We start from the raw sequence: 22,081 nt of genomic DNA, 5'->3' as shown, positions 1-22,081 counted from the left end.
GTTAGTTTAATCATTATTAAATTTTATAACACTCTTCCAAAAATGTTTGTTACAACTCTGGGTCTGTTGTGGACTCTGAAAATGTAAGTCATAGCTCTAGAGCCTGATTTCTGTTAATTTGTTAGAAGATAAGTCTGTATTCTTTCAGACACTACGTGAATTCCAAGCATATAGGAAAAAAGGAAGAAAAAAAAAAGGGGGAGGGAGGGGAAGCCTTACTAAAAGGGTTTTCTGAATGCTCTTATTTCCCAGTGACCAATCTATTCTGACTTCAACTATTACAGAATCATAGAATCACAGAATGGTTTGGGTTGGAAGGGACCTTAAAGATCACTCAACTCCAACCTCAGCCATGGGAAGGGACACCTCCCAGTAGACCAGGTTGCCCAAAGCCCCATCCAGCCTGGCCTTGAAACACCCACAGGGATGGGGCATCCACAGCTTCTCTGGGCAAGCTGTTCCAGGGCCTCGCCACCATCTGAGTAAATAATTTCTTCCTTACATCTAATCTAACTTTCCCCTCTTGTAGTTTAAAGCCATTCCCCCTTGTCCTGTCACTGCACTCCTGGAAGGCCTCTTTAAGGTCTCCTGGAGCCTTCTCTTCTCCAGGCTGAGCAACCCCAACTCCCTCAACCCATCTTCACAGGAGAGGTGCTCCATTCCCTTTGATCATCCTTAATATTGTTATACTTGCATAACTGTGTAGCTTTAAAGAACTTCGGTATGCAGTCTGATAAACTCTCTTGTGTAACAGAAAAGTATGAAAACTCAGTGTTGCAATAGATAAGCCTAGTGCTACTGTATTTGTCTGAATATGTGAATTTTGATTTTTCATCAATAGTTTCAGACAAGGTTCTGAAAATAAGTTTTAGATTAAGAATAGTAAGAGAGTGTTTCTCAGTTGTAAAGGAAAATCTGTACAGATTTTAGAGAAGATCAAAAATATTTTAATCATTAATTTACAGGATGTGCGCTAGAAAAAAGTAATTTCATGTCCCTATTTCCACAAAAATATGATAATTTTTATGCAGGTTTTTAGAAAACAATGAAAAGTTATTGTATTTAAATAATTTCCATTATCTTTTTGAGTGTTGCTGTCATTAAGATTTACTACTCCAAACTGGATTTTTTTTGTAACAGTGACCACTGTCATCTATTCCCTGTTCTGATTTTTGCCATGTTAGCTGGGCTGATTCCAACAAAGATTATGCCGCATTTTGAATTGCAATATGATTTTTATAATAGAATGAAAGCTATTGGGCAGCTGTCACAGTTTATTAATCCCTGCTGATGGCTTCATTCAGGGCGCGTGACCTAGTGCCATTCTGATGGCTTTTCCATGCTGAGTTTGGAAATATTGGTAAACCATGTTAAATAAATTCATTGAAGGGGTCATTAAAAAAAATATATAGTGCTTACAGTTAGCCAATGAAAATAGAGACACCTTCACATTTTACCAAAAATATTACCTTTTATTAGAGTAATAGAAAATGCTAGGAGCTTTATTCTTAGATCAACAGTCTAGGTTTATTTTGGAACCACCACTTCTTGTCAATGACAAGGAGCAATTTACTTCACTGTAGTTTAAATGGTTTGAAAAATACAAATTGAACAAGTCAAGATGCTTTAAGACACTGTGTGCTTTTGCCAGAGTCTTTTATCAATTTATTCTCTGCAAAAAATCTCTAGTCATCAGTATCTTCTTCCCTTGTTAGATTTCAGAGAGAAATCTGAGAATTACTATTTTACAAAGCTAAACTGTTCATGCCTTTAAACAGTGGAGAATTGCAACTATAAATTTCCAACTTCAAAGGTTCCTGTAAATTAGTAATTTGTGATAGGAAAAAGCCAAAACAGAAAACACAGTTCTTTCCAAACATGTAGTTCTCTTCACCACATGCTAAGGAGAAAATAATAGTTTACAATTCTGTAACACTTTATTATTATTATTATTATTATTATAACATTTATATAGCAGTCATGCTTAAAGGCCACAACCAAATTAGGCTCTATTTTGCTGGGCTCTGTCCAAATATGTAATAAATGACATTCCCTGCTCTAAAAGCCTAACAAGATCACAGAGTACTCTATCATATTTGGAGGGTCAATTTCTGCTTTTAGTTATACTGATGTAAATTCTGTGTAACTATTAACTGAAAGCTAATTTTGATGCAGTGTGCATTAATACTTTATTGGCAGAGTTAGGAGGGATTTCTACAATTAAAATTGCCCTACACTCTATTATAAGACCTTCTTATATAAACCTGCCAAACTTTAACTCTTTGGCTTGAAATTTTCCACCGTAGAAATTTTCCGCAGTAGATGTCTGCCTAAGCCTGAAGTTTTTTAGAGTGTTTTCCATAAAAGTTATTCAGCTGTTTCCTCATACAGGGAAAAATAATGGTGTGGATTTTTTTTTTTTTGCTGTTGACGGAACTTGTACATCTGTTCTGTTTGAAGTTTTAACATGTTCATGCTTTAGTGAAGGGGTTTGTGTATTGGTTGGGTTCCAAAAGGTATGCTTTTTCCAAATCTTATAGTAATCGTTTTAAGTATAGATGAAGATTAAAACTGATAGATTTAAAAGGACTCTAATGAGGAAATACTGTATATGAAACAAAAAGACAACACTGATAGCATAATTTATTTTTGTCTTTGAATTTAAAGTAATAAAAAAATAACCTCTTCTAACATCGTTGTATAAACCCATACCAAGCAAGTAAATGAGGGAAAAATGTACAAAAAGTGAAAACAATGTGCTGAAAGAACAATTTAAATACCTGGATTATGTGGTAATCTAAATTCACATTAGTACTGGGCATCAAGTTTCCTTGCAAAATAATTGCAGAAATACTCATTGAAAATTAATCCTTATAGTTGAAATGGCAAGCTTAAATTTAATTAAGCTTTTTTTTTTCTCCAAAAAAATAAATAATTTTTCCTCGCTATCACAAATACTTCCTCTGTTAGTTTTCAAAAAGTATATTATGGTAAATACCTACAGTTCTCTCAAATGTGCCACAGTGACATACCTTCTTTTATTATTAATGATCTTTATAAGAAGAATCCCACATTATTTAAAGTTTTGTGCCTCTTTAATATGTATCCAAGTGCATCACCACTGTCTTTCTCACTCAACTAATTGAAAGTTACTTCTTCATTGTGAGAGGAGAATTAACATTTCAGTTCTAAATCCTTAATAAAGGATTGTCCTTCTAAAATAGCTGTCATCTCCCCTTTTTTTCTTCATATCCTGTTCACTAAGTAGACCGTAACTTCATTGTAGGGGTTATTATAATTCTCAGAGAAAAAAAAATTCTGTAGTCCCATTAGAAATAAAAAGATTTTGGCCATTTTGAATTAATTGGACAGAGATTCTATGCATCACTTGCCTCTGGTGAAAGATGAATATGCATTAGAAAATTAAAAAGATATACCAAAGTGGACAGTAAGTGTTCAGATTTAACTTCAGTAGAGGAGGAAAAACAGCATTGAAGGAGTTTTTATAGGGGAAAATGGGAGTATGGAAGAAAGAAATGTTTGGTTGGCAGAGGACATTGCAGAGTACAGGAATCTTATACAAGTTTGGAAGAATAAAACAGGTGAAATGCACCTGCATATTATGTACAGTCATAACACCACAAAGGTTTGTTTGCATGTTCTGTTTGTACATAGATGGTATTAGTTTGGGTTTAATTGTGTTTTTCATTTATGAATCTTGATTTTGACATGTAACATTTTTACAATGTATTTATTAATCTAATTTATTACCATACGTTTTTACTCTCAGAAGCATTTTAATTTTTAGCAGTTGACTTTAGTATTACATAATTACTTGTGTACTGCTGTGGCCTCTGTAATAGTCTGCCACAATTCATTAATGAATGAAATAATTATCACTTAGTTTATCACTATAATGAGAAGAAAAACAGAAAATTCTAATCCTTCATGCTTAATACACATAAATTTACTTTATTCTCTGTCATACCATATCCATTATACCATTAGAGGTATTGCAAAAACACTACCATATGGATACAGCTATACCAGCTGAAAGTAGGTGTTCAGTATCACCAGAAACCTCTGAGTTGTAAATTTACAACTGTAAGGAGGATAAACTATATTTTGCTCAGAAGCGCTCCATGAAACCTTGTGTCCTTCTGTGTTTTTTTTCCTTAAGAAGCATGTGGTGGGTTGACCCCAGCTGACAGCTAAGTCCCCACCCAGTTTCTTTCTTAGTTCCCCACAGCACGATGGAGGACAGAATCAGAAAGGCAAAGGCAAAACTGAGAAAGATTCATCTGTCTAGATGGAGGCAGTTTAAGAAATGCAGGGAAAAAAAAAATAAAAAAGGGAAAAAACGAACAACCACAAGTGATGCAAAGGCAATCAATCACTCACCACCTCCTACCAGCAGACCAATGCGCAGCCAGTCTCTAAGCAACAACTTGCTTGGAAAGACTCCCCCCCACAGTGTGATTGCTGAGCATGATGCCAGTTTTATTGTTGAGCAAGATGATCTGGGGTATGGGGTATCCTTTTGCCAGTTCAGGTCAGCTTTGCTGGCTCTGTCGCCTTCTAGCCTCTTGCCTACCCGCAGCCTGCTCACTGGAGGGGCAGAGTGAGAAACAGAGAAAGCCTTGAGGCCGTGCAGGCACTGTTCAGCTAAGAGTGGTGTGTTATCAATTCTGTTTGGTCACAGATCTAAAACACAGCACCACTTGGGCTGAGATGACAAAAACTGACCCAACCAGACCTGGTAGAAAAGGCAATGCATTTTGAGCTTGAGGTTTAAGATAATCTTCTTTATACACTTGTAGGCGTATGGGTGCTGGTTTTTGTTTCTCCAAATAATAGAGGATGAGTTTTATAAATAGAAATGTGCTGGACAGTAACAGCAGTGCTTTAAAATAAGTTCAGGTACTGCACGTACAGAGAAAAAAGTGGTCATGGAGAATAAAAATGTGCTGAGATAAGAAACAAGGATGATAGAGAAATAATGCTAGATACTTCACTTATTAATGTTAAATGGTAGCATGTGTTTTTTATGCAAAACTACTTTGTATCTAGGTGTATTTGCTGATGATAAGCTACATATTTTTTTTTTAATGTTCATTCTCTGTAGCTACAGTCACAGAAACTTTGATGTGCTTGACAATCAACTTACATTTGTATTCAACATGAAATTTCTAATTAGGAACTAATATGAAATTTTAGTTGATTATCACTGTGCATAATCCTTGTTTATATCATACTTCAATTATTTTTTTTTCTGAATAGTGATTGAAGGTTAAATTATCTTGTCAGTTGCTTTCATAAAAATTGAGAGAAATTCAAAGCATTTGTCAGTGCCTGCATTTGCTCTTTTGTGTTTGTCCCAGCATTGTTGGGACTGACACTTTAGGTGAGCCTTAGGACTCAGAAGAAAACTTGTTTTTTTTCTGGACTAGTTAATATAAACTCCTCACCCAGTCTTACTATAGTGCTTATGGGCTGTCTCACCATGTTTTCTGTCTATGTCTCAGTGAATTTTGTCAAATTCATAGGCTGATTTTGGATACAGCAGTTATCTGTTTCCTTGTTTTTCTTGAAACGAAGGGTTTTTGTGTCTGCTTTGGGACTTGAAGGCAGTTTAAGCAATAGATACTCACCTTTTGGAACTGAAATGTGCAAGTTGAGGACACAGTAAACCTGCGGCCATGCTGTTTTCTGTTGCCCAACACAGTGATGGCAGGAATAATTTACATAACTGTTCTAGACTTTCAGTGATACACCAGAATGTGAATCAAACTGTAAGCTCCTGGGTTATTTCCCAAATCGTTTAAAAGTTGCTGATACAGGAAATTATTAATTAAATTTTACAATACCAATTTGTTTGAATTGTCTGACATTTTTTATGTCCAGTGTAAGTAGCAATATTGCAAAGGTTCAGGGTTTGCAGGGAAAAACCTTCTTAAGAATATGATGGGGGGAATTTTTCATTTTGCATAATAAAGCTACTACATGAATCCTAAGTGGAAGGCATTTTGTTTAATCTTAGAAGTGGATCATAGTGTTTGAAAAGAATGTAACTTGTGGTTCCTTTAATGTGAAACATTAAGGAGGATGTATGAGGAAAAAAGAAAGTCTTAATTTTAAGCTTGCTTAAACTTCTGGTATGTGTTAGAGACTTATAATTCAGGGCTTAGTGAAGTCAATTAACAAATCACACACACTCTCACCACACACCCTCACCGATGTCTAAACATGGCTACAAAAAGTAAAATACTAGTGTTATATGTATGGAGAATGCTAATGCCTATAATTGGTCATTGCCTGACACTTAGGTTTTTCTGCCCTGATAAACATCAGCCTGGAAGCTAATTTTTTTTTAATTATTATTATTATTTGTTTTGTTTGTCTGTGAAATCTTTCAGTGGTGTTATCAGGGAGAGTGTGTACCTTTTGGCACTTGGCCCCAGAGCATAGATGGAGGTTGGGGTCCATGGTCAATATGGGGTGAATGCAGCAGGACCTGCGGTGGCGGAGTCTCCTCATCTATAAGACACTGTGACAGTCCAGCGTAAGTAGCTAAAGTAAGCTGGAGCCAACAAAAAGACAGAGTTGGAATTTATTCAAAACTGGTTTCATATGTTTTCTGTAAAAATGTTTTGCAAGTTTGCCAGAGTTTGTCTTCAAAATTGCACACAGAAACAGTTAACAGAAGAAGCTCACGAGACATACTTAAAACAGTTTTTAATTTATCTATTATATACCGTAAAAATTGCTGGATTTATATTTATTAGTAACTAGTACAGTTTTATTTCTGAAACTTCTTTTTATGCAAAATATATTTGAATTATGATTTATATTTCTTCTTTATTCATATCTGTCATTCTAGTCTAGGATATATCAAATGCCAGTCATTTGTTAAAAAAGCAGCACTATTTCCAAGATTTTGTGTTCAACAATTTACATATAAGCACACAAGTAATTAGTAATATTACTGAGCATACATTTATATTCTGTCACATTTGACACTTAATTGTGACTTCCCACTGATTCTTAAAACAATTGAGTTACTTCTCTCCCTGCCACCACTCCCTATTGGTCCATCTACTCTCTCTCAAGAGGGGCCAGCTCCTCCACTACAGCTTGGTCTATTCTATGTATCTGGTAGCCTCTGTCTGCTTCCCAATGTCCTGAGCAGTGTTCCAGAGAAGATCTGTCAGGTAAGTGCTCTTCTCTCTGTCTAGTGCTTCTCAGAGGAGGAATGCTTACTTATTTCCATTGCTGTTCTCTGCTGAATGAACAACTGCTTTTTTTTCTGTTGATGCTTGCTTTGTTTGGGTTACCTCATTGCAAGTATAGCTCTCTGTCAAAGGGTAGTTTTATGACTACATACTTTGCTCTTGTCATGACTCATAAGCTCTACTTCCATCCCCATTACTAGTTCTTAACACTTTTTCTAGAAAACATCAAGCTTCTTTCATGAAAATCAGTTCTGTAACTTCTGTCATTCCTTTTTCATCTTCTCCTTTCTGTACACTGAAGTTTCCTGTTGCTTGTACCCAAGTTTTGCAAGCTAAGCTGTATTTCAGCTTTCTACTGTTGTTTGCAAGACAGACACCACGATGTGACATTACTGCTGTTTAAGGCAGTCTGATCACTTTTTGTCTTTAGCAATTACAATCAGTCAATTCTGGCGAATGCCACTACTTATTGAATAGATTCAAAAGTGAAAATTGTGTGTACTTACATAGATTATATGTCAGGCAATGTTACTGAGAAAATAATAAATTAAGCACATTATTTTTTTTCACAGCACTGTGTAGAAACATTAGAGAAATATTTGCTTGAAGCACAATTAATTTTATAAGATTTTTTTTTAACTACTTCTGTCTCCATGTACATCAGTTGGTATGTTGAAGGATAATTATATCTTAAATGTTTAACAGTGTAGCCAGAATGTGATTTTTTTTTCCATGTTTGCATTAGGAAAAAATTCCCTTTGGTTCATTAATTAAGATGAGTATTTCTAGGATAGGGCTGCTTGGACAAATGCCTGTACTGTGAAAAACGTTATTAATTTACTTTTTTGCTAACTGTAAATTCTTCTTTATCATAAAACAATCAGTGTTTTTCCTTTTTGCTTTCTTGTTACAAGCCAAAGATCAGATGTTTGATTAATCTTCCACTTACGTCAATATTAATTTGTTATTTGACCTCAGTGGGAGATAGCTAATGTTCCTGAACAATCTGGGAATTAAGTGCCAGTGTCCTAATTACACTAATAGAAACCTGCTTGCTCTGCGGTTTCTTTAGATTTAGTACTACTTAATTCAAATCATAATGAGATTCATGAAGAAGCAGTTTTTGTTGCTGACTCCAGTATTTAGCAGGCAGTTTCATCATTTTGTTATGTTTTAAAGTGTAATATGAGCAGATAAAAAAAAAAAAAAGTCATCTAGGTTGCTTATACATCTTTTATTCTGGCTTTACAAAGCATTCAAATAATTGAAAGCAATACCTTTTTAATATGTTCAAAATACATTTATACTGTATTGTTTGAAATCTGTGCAAACAAGATAAATATTATGTATGAAGACTTTAAAATACCCAGTGCTGTCTTCTATGTGCTGGAGTTCAAGTCAATACCACAATTCATATTAAAGAAAATACTGTAAAATTGCACCTTAAAACTTCCATGTGCTTTTGTTTTTGTTATGTAGCAATATTTATCTTAGTAATGTATATCTCGTGAACTTATGTTTATACTGAAATATACACTAACTCATAAAAAATATTTTTCCAGACCTTCAGGTGGAGGTAAATACTGTCTTGGAGAAAGGAAGCGGTATCGCTCCTGCAATACTGATGTAAGTGAACTTAGTTCCACTGTAGAAACAACTTGTCTGTTTTCATTTTATTAGCAATAGATTAAATAGTGTTTTTAGCTATTTAAATAATAAATTATGCTAAATAATACAATTTTTAAAATAACATTTTTTCCTGACACAGAAAAGCTGCGAATTCTGCATTTTACGTGTGTGCTTTATACAGCAGGCACCCTACATGTTCTAATAAATTTTCAACCTAAATTTCATGTTGGAAATTAGAAGAAATTTTTTTTTCTCAGAAAGAGCAGTCAGGCATTGGAATGGGTTGCCCAGGGAGGTGGTGGCATCACTGTCCCTGGGGGTGTTTAAGTAAAGGTTGGACATGGTGCTTAGGGACATGGTTTAGTGGGTGATATTGGTGGTAGGGGGATGGTTGGACCAGGAGACCTTGGAGGGCTTTTCCAACCTTAATGATTCTGTGATTCCATGAAATGTTGGGATGTCTATCTCAATGTGAAGTCCAGCTGGTGCCTTCACATTATTGAGAAGAGTGAGTTCAACTTGAGCAAGTATGTTTAAGGTGAACAAGGAGCATAAGGAATCCCATTCCACAACAGAGAAAAGGTTTGTGTAGAACACCAGTGTGTTCTTTCCCAACTGTAATAACAGATGCTTCAGGAAAAAATCACTGAATTGTGGGAGCCAAGGCTTGACGTTTCCATGGTATACCTAAGAGTTTCCAGAAACTGAGTGTTAAAAAATTTCTTGAACTCCACATCTTATCTTTACCTTTTTTAACCTCCACCATTCCTCCACTTGTAAACCTGCTTACCCTTTTTATACCTTTATAAGTTCCAGTGGTAATATGTTACGCAGTCCTCTTAGACATTTTGTGAAAATGTGTTTCTTCTGGTATGCTCTAAGTGCATTGCTTTGCCATGAGGTATGTGTTGGTTCATGTGTTACCATCATGATCATACCGTTTCATTTTAGAGCTGAGTCCATCAAGTAATGATGTGCCACTGTGGGAGTGGGGCACTGTATAAATGTTTGAAATCAAAAAATGAGCAAAAATTATACATTCAAGTAAGTTAAAAAATGAACCAGGAAGAAGCAAATACCAATAAACCAGTTAAATAATAAGTTTCCAAGTTAGTAGCAATACAAACAAAAGCAGGCTTCCTTTTTGTTTTGTTTTCCAAATGCATCTTAATTTTCTTAAAACAAGAAAGTTAGTAACAGTGGAAGAGTCTGTGTACATTAATGGTGTTATTTCACCTGTTCATCTTTTGATATACATCAGGAAAAAATACAATAGTTCTTGTTCTAGTTCCTTGAAAACACCTTGTTTTTATGATCACTATTAATTATTGTGTGCTATTTCTGCAAAGTTCTCTGTGAGGGATGTTCTCATTGTTCAACAGTGTTAAAAATTCCCAGATTCAAAATCAATTCCCTACTTCAAATCACAGCCACTCTGTTCATGCAGCCAAGATGTGTCATTAGGCCTTTTTACCAAAGTGTTGTAAGAGAAACTGCTGAGCTACTTGTCTATCATGAGCTGCAGAACTTCTCCAATCACACTGCCTTCCATATTACAGAGCACCATTCGGGAAAACCTGGCCATCTTACTTTCTCAGTAGATTTATATTTTTGTGTTTACTGTCTTTGTGAATTTTTCATTTGAGTGAATCCAGCTTCCCAGATGATACTCTGTAATCAATTTACCATCATCTTATTTTTCATTCAACTGGTCCTCATGTAATTGGGAAGCTTTCTAAGTGATAATTTTATTTATGGTTCCAGTGCAAAAATGAAAACATTGAGTAATATTTAACATGTTTCTCATATTTGCAGTTGATAGAAACTTCACCTGTGAATTGACTTCACCAAGTGATGATCTCTTACTGAAGGTCTATCACTTGAAAGCTGATAGTCAATATTTAGTAAATTTGTTGGATGCTCTACTGATTTTTTATTTTATTTTTTAGTCAGGGTGTAGTGCACTACCAGATTAAATGGTTTATACAGATCTAAGCATATTTCAGTATTCTGTTATTTTCACCAGGAAGTTGTATAAAGCTGATAAAAAGTGTTTTTGAGTTTTGATTTATCTTTCTTCTATCAGTTAAGTCACTACCAATTTCTCTGTTCATTTTGAATTGATATCAGACAAACTGTGTTCTATTTGCCCTTTTCAAATACTCCTCTTTTTACCTATCACTGTTTCAGTTTGTATGCATAGTCTAAGATTTGTTTAAAAATTCACATGGACAAACTGAAGACCTTCTCCCTTAGCTCTTTCAGAACTCTTGAGGTCTAGTTCTCCAGGTATTCTTATTTAACGTATTTATCTCCAGTAGGCATTTGTTAGCATCTGCTACAGTAACTCATACACGAGAAAAAATAGATAATACATTATCCTGCTACCTCACAAGTACACAACAATTTTTAAATGCTTAAAAAAAAATAAATAAAATAATCATACCTAGTGATATTGTTGAAATGCTGCTAGGATTTCTTTTATTCTTGTCATTTTTTATTTCATATTGTCAGAAACTTTTCAGACAGTTTTCTTCCAAATCTGCTTTGCCTGCCTTATCTCCATATGCTTCTCGCTTATTACTGAGGAAGCTCAAAAGGTCACAGAAGGAACATCTGCAAAGTACCTGAGAAGACCACTTAGACTGTTTCCTGGTTCAAAGACAAAATCAAAACCAACTGTAATTAGTCCATTCTCAACTGATGGTTAAGCAGTTGTCAGACCTGTTTTGAACTATCTCCAGTCAGAGAGATATCGCTATGATCTTTATCTAAAGTGTAGCATGTTTCCTTTAAGGCTCTTACTCTGTCCAAACTGCAATTTAGAAGATAGCTGGTTTTACTCCCCCTGTGGCAGCTTTTCCTGTGTTTGAAGACCACTGTCATCTCCTCTTAGTCTTCTTTACACCAAACAGTGTCTCTTTTAATCATCTTTGTCATCCCAGTAGTGCACATCTTCCTGAAGTGTGGTACCAAACCTACCTATGCATAGGTTTCTAGTTCCAGTCAAAACAAGGCATAACCTAGAACTAAGTATGTCATCTTAGTGATGAGATTCTGTTTATAAATTATAGTATTGTGTTCTTGTGTCTTAAAACTGACATTTATTCTGCACGTATTGATCCATAGCACCCAAATAAATCCCTTTCTAAGGTGTTGTGGTTTAGGAGGCCATTCCTCAGATTGTCCTGTACGGTTGATTGGTCCTACCCAAGTGTAGTGATTTGCTTCCATTGCTTTATTTCAAATCACTGCTTCAAGTTACCAAAACCTTCTAAAATTATAGTCCTTTATTCCAAAGTGTGTATTCCCTACCTGTAGTCAGATTTCAATAGTTTATACAGGGATTTGGAAAGGAAACTTCAAAAAACAAATCTTGAACAATAACATAATTGGGCCAGGGTATTTACAAATGCCATTCTTACTATTTGACTGTGAATTATTTTTAAAAATCGTTTTTCTGTGAGGTATGTTTTTTCAGTGCATAAATATACTACGACTTACAGAAGTCTAAATTTACTGTTGTAATGGTTTTGATGATTGTAGTCCATTTCTTTTATAGTAATATTTAGGGTTCTAAATAGCTAAGAATTGCTGAGGCTAGTATATTTTGTTTCAAGATTTATTGCAGTCCTTAGTGCTTGACATTTTTAAAGGAATGGTATGTTTGATTAATGTAAGCACTAAGAGCATGCAAATCTGTCATTGTTTTTATGAAAAATGTGTTGTTTGTACATCTTTTCTGTTGAATTTTTTGCAGTGTCAACATTCATTGCCCATCTGTAATTTTAGATGTAACACTCCCTCTAGCTCCTGCTATTCGTATACAACAAAAAAAAACACACCCTCATTTTGACTTCATTTTTCTTTCAGTGAAGAGTTAGTTCTGTTGCCCTTTCTTTTGACCATTTTCATTCTTTGGAAACAGTGCACACACTCCTACTAGGCATATTTCTCATCAAAGACTTCCAAAGCCATATATGACTTCTTAATTCGAAAGGCATCTGCTAATGGAAACATTGAGATCAGCAGAAAAGAACATTAGCTAATGAGTCCTGGAAACAAAAGGTGGTAGAAAGAACACTGTCATCAGAAACATATTTTCTAACATCAACCACAGTACCTCTTACTTCTGTTGGAAAAAAATGCTTATTTACTTATATAAATTAGGAAATAAAAAACAAACCCATGAAAGTGCAAGACACAATATCTCAGTTAAAATAACTCATTGTCTCGCTTAACATATATCTAGGATGTGAAACTTAATCTGATACACATGTAGGACTGTAAAAGGCTCCTTATTTTTAAAATACAGTAACATGTTTTGTTTACAGGTTTTGTAAATGGTTTATTTACTTGAAAGTATAAATGTATACATACCTTTAAAAGATTTAAGTTCTTCAACCTTTTTTTTCTCTTAGGCAAAGGACTCCTGTTGTTTCCTTCCTTTACGCATATATTCATTCACAGCTACTGTTCATCGCTTTCATAAATTTAGTATTTTCAGTCCTGTTATATGTAAAATCTATCCACGTGAGGAATTACATCTTGGAACAGTATCTGAGTTTCGACTATTACCCTTCTGGCCTTTTGTTAATAGGAAGCCTAGTCAATTACTGAGGTCTGCCTGACTTGAAGTTCCAAGAAAAACAGATTTCTGTAAGATCAGATGTTTGGTGTTGCGTCAGTGTTGGTTCAGTGACTTGTTAACAATTGTTAAACTATTTTTGCTTTTTGTCGTAAAAACTTTTGATGTTCTTAAAGTGGGTGCTTTTTTGAGTCAAAATTTTAAATGTTTCATCATCTTCTCAGAACCTTCTTCAGACACGATTACATTTGTTAGATTCCTGCCTTACAAACTGCAGTCTCCTATAAGAGAGTTTGGAAACACAAGCAGTCTGTAGCCATGAAAAATTCCACGAAAAATGTGAAATATCTTACCCACTAAAGTGAAGCAGTTATTGCACAATTATTCTGGGTGAAGAGCATCTACACAGAGAGATAGTGCCAAAAAGCTGACATCTTGTAAATGTATATTGTAGCTAATCTTGCAGTAACCTGTTTGCACTACTATTGGTATTATTTTGAATACATATCTTGAGGACATCATCTTTAGTTTTACTTCCTCTCAGGTACCAGTTACATACAGGAAATAAAGTAAAGCAACATAAATAAATTTCAGTGTAAATTGCATTTTTTTTCTTTAGACTACAGAATATTGTATATTTTGGGCTATCATTTGGTAACTGCAGTCTGCAAAATGGCAGCCTTTTTACTAAATCCACCTGAAAGCTGGATTCAACTAATGATTCAGAGTATTCTAAATAATGATTCAGATGAAGAGCCAGATCCTGAGGTCAGTCAGGATTCCCTGAGAAGACATAGCCACTAAAACTTATTTTATTGCAAAGGTTATCAAATCTGTCAATGGAATGATGGATTAGCAGCCAAATACACTGGGTTATAGAAAAGCTTTGACATCATAGATATACTATTTTTTAAAATTAATTTAACTGTACTTGAAGTAAAGGAAGCCACAATTAAATCTGCAGGACTACCGAAACCAGACAGAATGTTAAGAAACCAGGAACATTGTCACACCCCTATCTGCAGTACTTTCTCTGATGATTGAAATCTCCAGCTGCATTCTTACCCATTTTAAACTCATAATTTTAAGACAAAATTAACAACATTTAGTAGTACCAATGTATGTTAACTAAATTGTATCCAGTGATGTCAGGTAGTAAAATAGTTGGAATTAGAAATGAGTATTGTCTTTGTGATCTGCTAATGCAGGTCTGAGTTGAAAGAGCCCTTATTTTAAAAGTAGGTAAGCCTGTGTAATAAAACTAGTTTTCCTACAAGCACAAAAGCAGGTTATGCGATAAAAAATATGCTGTTCAATATGAAAGCCTTTGGCATCATTAGTCTTTTCAATAGTGATCTTTCTGTGAGTGACTCCCTTCAGGAATTATCTCATTTATTTAAATAAGATCTGGAGTGTGCCAGGTATGCCAAAAGCATGCTAGAATATCAGTAATGAAGACCTTTTCAATCTTCTTTGCTATCACAGGTGATTGATAAAATGTCTCTAGTAGCTTTTTCTCCTGTTCTGTTACTGTTTCATTACCTGCAACCTAGAAGGAAAGTCATCCAAATTGATAACAGTTGTATTCTTTGTTTCCTTGAGCTACTACAGTGATCTTAGGCTTTTTCAGACTTTTTATAATGCTGTGGCTGAAATTCTTCCTGTGTAGAGGAATCATGTATGAAACTACACGTCACTATATTTGTGTCATGGGTATAATAACAAAAGATTCTTGTTAGTCTAGGCAAAGATGACCTAAGAAGTATGATGAAAAGACAACTACTCTTGCAGTAACCTTCCTATTATGTCTCTTAAGTAAAGTTGCAGTGTTTATCACCTTGAGTAGCAGCAATCATTCTACATCCCAGGTCCTTTTCTGCAAAGTTCCTTTCCAACTGAGAGGCTCCCAGCATGAGACCCACAACTGACATGCTGAATGCATGAGGATATTCCTCCCTGTGTTCAGGACTTTGCATTTCTCTTTTGTTTAATTTTATGTTTCTATGGGTCCATTTAACACCCTATTGAGGTCTCTCTGGATGCCATTGTGACCCTCAGTTGTTGTTAGCTACTACTCCCAGTTCTCTGCCATCTGCAAACTTGCTGAGAGTGCACTCTTCTTCATCATCTGGCTTATTAATGAAGATGATGATGCCTCAAAATATATCTGAGATCACCGTCAAACAAGAGAAGTAAGACTATATCTCAAAAGTCAGATTATGAGAATGTTATTCAGAAAAAGGATTTCATGGTGTCTTTTGCAGGGGAGTTTAACTAACTTGCACGTCAGTAAAATAGCAGCCATACAAATTAGTGTCTTAGCATGCTGGGTTAAAAATGGGCTGGATGACCGGGTCCAGAGAGTAATGGTGAATGAAGAGAAATCCAGCTGATCATCAGTGGTATTCCTCAGGGGCTGGTGTTGGGGCCTATCCTCTTTAATATCTTTACTGACGATTTGGATGAGGGAACTGAGTGCACCCTCAGTAAGTCTGCAGATGACGCCAAGTTGGGGGGAAGTGTCAGTCTGCTGGAGGGTAGGAAGGCCCTGCAGAGGGACCTGGACAGGTTGGGTCGATGGGCAGAGGCCAATGGGATGAGGTTAAACATGGCTAAGTGCCGGGTACTGCACTTTGGCCACAACAACCCCATGCAGCGCTACAGGCCTGGGGCAGAGTGGCTGGAAAGCTGTGCAGAGGAAAAGGATCCGGGGGTGCTGATTGACGCTTGCCTGAACATGAGCTGGCAGTGCTCCCAGGTGGCCAAAAGAAGGCCATCAGCATCTTGGCTTGTATCAGGAACAGTGTAGCCAGCAGGACCAGGGAGGTGATCGTCCCCCTGTACTCAGCTCTAGTGAGGCCATACCTTGAGTACTGTGTTCAGTTTTGGACCCCTCACTGCAAGAGCATCGAGGCCCTGGAAGGTGTCCAGAGGAGGGCTACGAAGCTGGTAAAGGGTCTGGAACACAAGTCCTATGAGGAGTGGCTGAGGGACCTGGGGTTGTTTAGTCTGGAGATGCGAAGGCTCAGGGGAGACCTTATTGCTCTCTACAGCTCCCTGAAAGGAAGGTGTGGGGAGCTGGAGGTTGGTCTCTTCTTGCAGGTAACTAGTGATAGGACTAGAGGGAATGGCCACAGGAGGTTGAGGTTGGAAATGAGGAGACATTTCCTCTCAGAAAGAGCAGTCAGGCTTTGGAACGGGTTGCCCAGGGAGGTGATGGCATCACGGTCCTTGTGGGAAGGTTCGGACTTAGTGCTTAGGGGCATGGTTTAGTGGGTGATATTGGTGGTAGGGGGATGGTTGGACCATGTGATCTTGGAGGTCTTTTCCAACCTTAATGATTCTATGATTGATTCTATGATTCTACCTGGAGCTGAAGAATAGGATGAATTGACCAGTATCAGTGAGATTGGTCACAACCTTTGAGGTATGTCAGGTTACTTCTTTCTGCTGCTTGGAGAGTAAGATGCAAATAGGCAAATACAACTGGTGTAACCAATTAAAAATATTTTTTTCTTCTTATTTTATTTGCACACAGTTATTATTGTCAGTATTGTGCTCTGAAGGACTTTAATTAATGAAGCAGCAGTAACTTTTTTTTTTTTTTTTTTTTTTTTTTTTACCAGTAAATGCCTTATATTCAAAAATGTATTATTTAATAAGAAGGATATAATAGAGTGATTTATACACAAAATTTAAATTGCGAGACTCTAGTATCCAGCATTTTCATTAAATTCAGAACTGGAAAAGAATGTAGTTTCTGAATCATAGTGCAATAGGATGGCTGTGGTAGGAACGTGATTCATGTGTACTGAGAATTATAATTATTATGTTAATATTTGCATTGTTAAGTAGATTTTTATCATACATGTTTATACAGATCCTTTCACTTGATTGCATTTCAGATTCCTCAACAGTGCTAACTAGCTTAGATATTTATAGGAAGACTAGTAAAACTGCCATGAAATGGACTCTTCTGTTGCTCATAAAATAGTAATATTTATTCACAACTCTCATTTCTGTCAAACAATCTCTTTTCTCTTTCAGTCTAAAAATGATTTTAATCTGTATTTCAAATACTTTGTCTGATGACACTTGCAATTGCAGCTGCTACTTAAACATTGATAGTAATGTTTAATGTGCTATCTGAATTTTGTGTGTATTCAAAATTGTCATTTGAACTTGCTGATGAAAAAATTGAGAAATAGCTAAGAATTCAGTTTTTCCTGAAACTCTTTCCTGATATGATTTTCACTTAAATCTATCATTACTCCACATAAGACAGTTATTTTTCTTTTTTTTTTTTTTTTTAACTGATAGTGTGAAATAGTGAAAATTTAAATATAAGCACTTGGAGACTGCTTAAATATTACACTTGGAGACTGCTTAGAATTAGAACTAAGCATATCTACCCTTTTTCTCAGCCTTAATGTAATCCTTTTGTCAAAGCTGCAAGTAAGAAACGGTGATAATAGTCTGCAGCTCTTCAGCAAGTGTTTTAATTTCTTTATCCATGTCTTAAAAACATAGCTCAGTACAGCTGCTTATTACAGTACAACTAAGGTTAGAGCTCTTATCAAAATGGTTTTATTTTTTACAGCTGTTTTTTATGTGTGCTTATAAGGAGGTAGCTAATGGATTGATTATGAAGCATAATTTGACATGATTTCGATTGGTTTTGTGGAATTATGGAAACGTCTTTGTTTAGAGTAGTTCAGTTACTTTGTTCCAGCTGAAAGTTGCAAAATAAATGCATCAGTTATAAAGCATATGTTAGTATCAGACCCACAAGATAAAGCAGGGAACCATCTCCTAGTGTCTTGGATGATTTTATTTTTTTATTTGTAATACAGGTATTTATTTTTATGTTGATATTTAGAAGAAATTATTTTTTTTTAATTTATTTTAATTTATTTTTTTTGTCTGTATGATTTTAGCCATGTCCTTCAGGAGCCCGTGATTTTCGAGAAAAACAATGTGCAGACTTTGACAATATGCCTTTCCGGGGAAAGTATTATAACTGGAAACCCTACACTGGAGGTAATGTGTAGCTTTTCAAAAAATATTTTGTGAGTGAAATCTTAAAACTGTATAAATGTAATACAAAAAGTAGTGTATGTAAATAGAACATTTTGATGAATATATAATAAGTTAAGTTGGGTAACCTTTTGTCAGTTATGAAAAATGTAACAGAAGAGCCATGACAATTCCTTTTTTTTTTTTTTTTTCTTTTGATGTGGAAAGAGGGTGAGTGTCATTGTAGGGACTCCACTAAGGAACCCTTTTCCACCTGCAGTTGTGATGTTCTTAGATGATCTATAAGTAATTTTGATGTTACAGTGACAAGTTTAGCATAAACATCTCAATAAAATTTTCATTAATTAAGGTGAGAATACTGAGAAATGGAGAAAGAAAGAAAAGCATTCATAAAGTATCCAAGGCTACTTCAATAAGTTGAGTTATAAATAATTATGCTATGCAATAAAAGGATATTTTGAGGAAGAGAAGAGGATTGTAATTTCTTTTTCTCTGTGACAGTTTAAGCAGATTTAGTTGTTTCTGTCATTTTTCAATGTTTCTAACTCGCCTTTTGATTTTTTTTAAAAATTTTATTTTTTCCTGTTCTAAACCCTGAGTAAATCAGTTTCACATTTGTGGTTTTATTTTTCTATAGATTTTTTTTTTTTAAAGATTAGAAGCCTAAAAGTGACCATTGTGATCACATGATCTGAGCTGTAGCATATTTCAAGTAATAAGACTGAAGTCCTAACTGACGTATTCTGATCTTGTTTTTGAAATTTACACTGACATACTTCTAACACTACATTCTTTTCTTATTCGTTTTTCTCAAATGGTGAAGTATCCTTTTTTTTTTTAAATTGTTCAATAATCATTAGTGTTGTATTAACATAATAGAATCCTTAAGTAGCTATCCAATCTTGCCATATCTTACTATAAGAAATAATCCTCTCTGCAAAAAAGGGAAGAGTCAAGTAGAGAAATCAATAAGAGAAAGTAAAATAAAGTATATCTATATTATATGTCAGGTATGAGGGAATTTTATATATTTCAGATTTTTTTATGCATATATATTCTTAACTAATTAATATTTTTTCAAGAATTATGTTATTTTTTTTCTTTGGTTTTATTGTCCAGGTGGGGTTAAACCATGTGCATTAAACTGCTTGGCCGAAGGTTATAATTTTTACACTGAACGTGCTCCTGCAGTAATAGATGGGACTCAGTGCAATGCTGACTCACTGGATATCTGTATCAATGGAGAATGCAAGGTTACAAATGCTTTATAAAGTACTTACAGATTACTTTGTTTTGTCTGTTATATCCTACATTTAATTATGGTATCTGATGGTTACTTGTGTGAGACAGGATTGTTGATGAAGTTCTTAATGAAAGAGTCAGAGACAAAGAGCTAAAAAAAGGTATTGCATTATCATAGAATTATGGAATGATTCGGGTTGGAAGGGACCTCTAAAGATAGTCTAGTTCCAACCCCTCTGCTATGGGCAGGAACATTTTTTGCTAGACTGGGTTGACCAAAGCCCCATCCTACCTGACCTGGAATACTTCCAAGGAGGGGACTTTGTCAGCTTCTTTGGCCAACCTGTTCCAGTGCCTCACCACCTTCCATAGTGAAGGATTTCTTCCTTGCATCTAATCTAAGTCTACCCTCTTCCAGTGGCTTTACCCCTTGTCCTGTATCTACGTGCCCTTTTATAAAGTCTTTATCCATTTTTCTTAGATGCCCTTTTAAGTATTGAAGGGCTGCAATAAGGTGTCCTCAGAACCTTTTCTCCAGGCTAAACATCCCCTGCTCTCTCAGCCCCTCTTCATAGGAGAGGTGCCCCTTCATCATCTTTGTGGCCCTCCTCTGGACTCCTTCTAATAGGTCCATGTCCTTCTTGTGCTGGAGGCCCCAGAGCTGAATGCATCACTTCAGGTGGGGTCTCATGTGGGCAGAGTAGATGGTGAGAATCACCTCCCTCCACTTTCTGGCTGCAATTCTTTTGATGCAGCCTGAGATTTAGTTGTTTTTCTGGGATGCAAGTGCATACTGCCAGTTCAAGTCCAATTTTTCATTTGCCTGTACCCCAAGTCCTTCTCTGTATGGCTGCGATCAATCCAATATTAGCCTAGCCTGTACTCATGTTTGGGATTGTCCTGACCCAGGTGGAGCACGTTGTACTTGACCAAATAAGACAAATCATTCAAATTAGCTCCTCACAGACATTAAAGCAGATTAGAGTTCTTCATTTTGCCATCTTTTATCTTGCTTTGTGGTTTCTGTGTAAACTATCAGTGGAAAAAGCAACAGGAGATGAGCATATTCCTTGTACTATTCCAAGGCCTGTTCCATCATTCCAATTAGAACACTACTCTGGAAGAAAAACAGTAAACATGAACATATTAATCTGTTTCTCCACAAATAGTTCATCCTGTTGGAAACAATTCTACTGTTAATTAACTTGGAACAGAAATCTGTCACTGTCACTCTGTGAAAGAGTGTATAAGGGCAAGTATTTGCCATTTACTAAAAATACAGTTACCTTGTAAGGTTCTTATAGAACTGTATTACATGAATTTGAAGAAAATTGGATGTCTGTGCCATATTTTTGTTATATTCATCATACTGCTGCTTCAGTTTAGCAAAGCATTTAATTATGTATTTAAGTCTAAACATTTGAATAGTGTTGGTGACTAGTAAAAATCATCTGATTTTGCTGAAACCACTAACATACCTAAAGCTTACTCAAGACTTAAGTGGTTTGCTATACTGAATGCTGAAGATTTATGTTTATTGAATAATACGATGAGATTTACCATTAGTAATCTAAGCAAAAAAAGTAAAAAAATAACCTGTGGAATTCTGGTGTACTTCGTAAATAAGAACATTCTAGCACTTTGGAGAAGTCTTTTAAAACTAATAACCAGACTAAAACTCAAGTTTGAGGGGGCTGTGTAAAAAAAAAAGCAGGTCCTTTTCATCTTGGCGAATTACTAAATTGAAGTATAAGTGGTTAGAATAATACTGTTTTTTCAATTACTTGCATTATTTTAACTTCTGACCTATGTATTAACCTGTCTGCAAGTTAAAACCAAGCTATGCAGCTGCCTCATATTTTATATAAACCCCAGACAAAAATGTCAATGTCCAGTGTTCGTTCTCATTTTGTTTGGTTTGGTTTGGCTTTTGTTCTGTTTTTTAGGTATCTGACTGTATATATTTGCATTAGGTTTCTAATAGTGATGAATAAATTAGTCAGATGCAGATGCTCATTGTTCACTGTACATAGATTTCTCAAGTAGATAAGTAGTCTATAAAGCTGTAAATTCCTTTGTAAATAATATTTATGCTACATAAACGTTTAAGAAAACTACAGCTAATGTTTCCCTTAAACTGATACAGATTAAACACAATTAGCCCTTGTAATATTAAATAAAAAGGTCACTAATCATTTATTAATAATTGTAATAATTACATTGTTTGTAAATTGCTATGAGATCCCCACCTGAAAGTCACAGTAGAAATAGAAAATATTTATTAATCAAGACTTAACAGTAAGCCAAAATTTATTTTCAGTAAGTCAAAGTTTGTTTTTAGTAAGCCAAAATT

The 22,081-nt window shown here is 35.3% G+C and overlaps 1 protein-coding gene across 1 annotated transcript in view; it reads left to right on the top strand.

Moving 5' to 3' along the window:
• The window catches only part of ADAMTS6 (ADAM metallopeptidase with thrombospondin type 1 motif 6), a 154,813-nt gene that overhangs the window by 92,175 nt on the left and 40,557 nt on the right, over window positions 1-22,081 (top strand). The window contains exons 13-16 of the mRNA XM_082783231.1: window positions 6,417-6,562; window positions 8,795-8,858; window positions 18,387-18,489; window positions 19,606-19,739. Coding sequence (XP_082639357.1) covers window positions 6,417-6,562; window positions 8,795-8,858; window positions 18,387-18,489; window positions 19,606-19,739 — 447 coding nt within the window. The remainder of the gene's footprint in view (window positions 1-6,416; window positions 6,563-8,794; window positions 8,859-18,386; window positions 18,490-19,605; window positions 19,740-22,081) is intronic.

The sequence above is a fragment of the Aythya marila genome (genome assembly GCF_965140915.1).
Source record: "Aythya marila genome assembly, chromosome: Z".
Taxonomy (NCBI): domain Eukaryota; kingdom Metazoa; phylum Chordata; class Aves; order Anseriformes; family Anatidae; genus Aythya; species Aythya marila.
The sequence above is the reverse complement of the archived record's forward strand: the minus strand, read 5'-3'. Positions and strand labels throughout refer to the sequence as shown.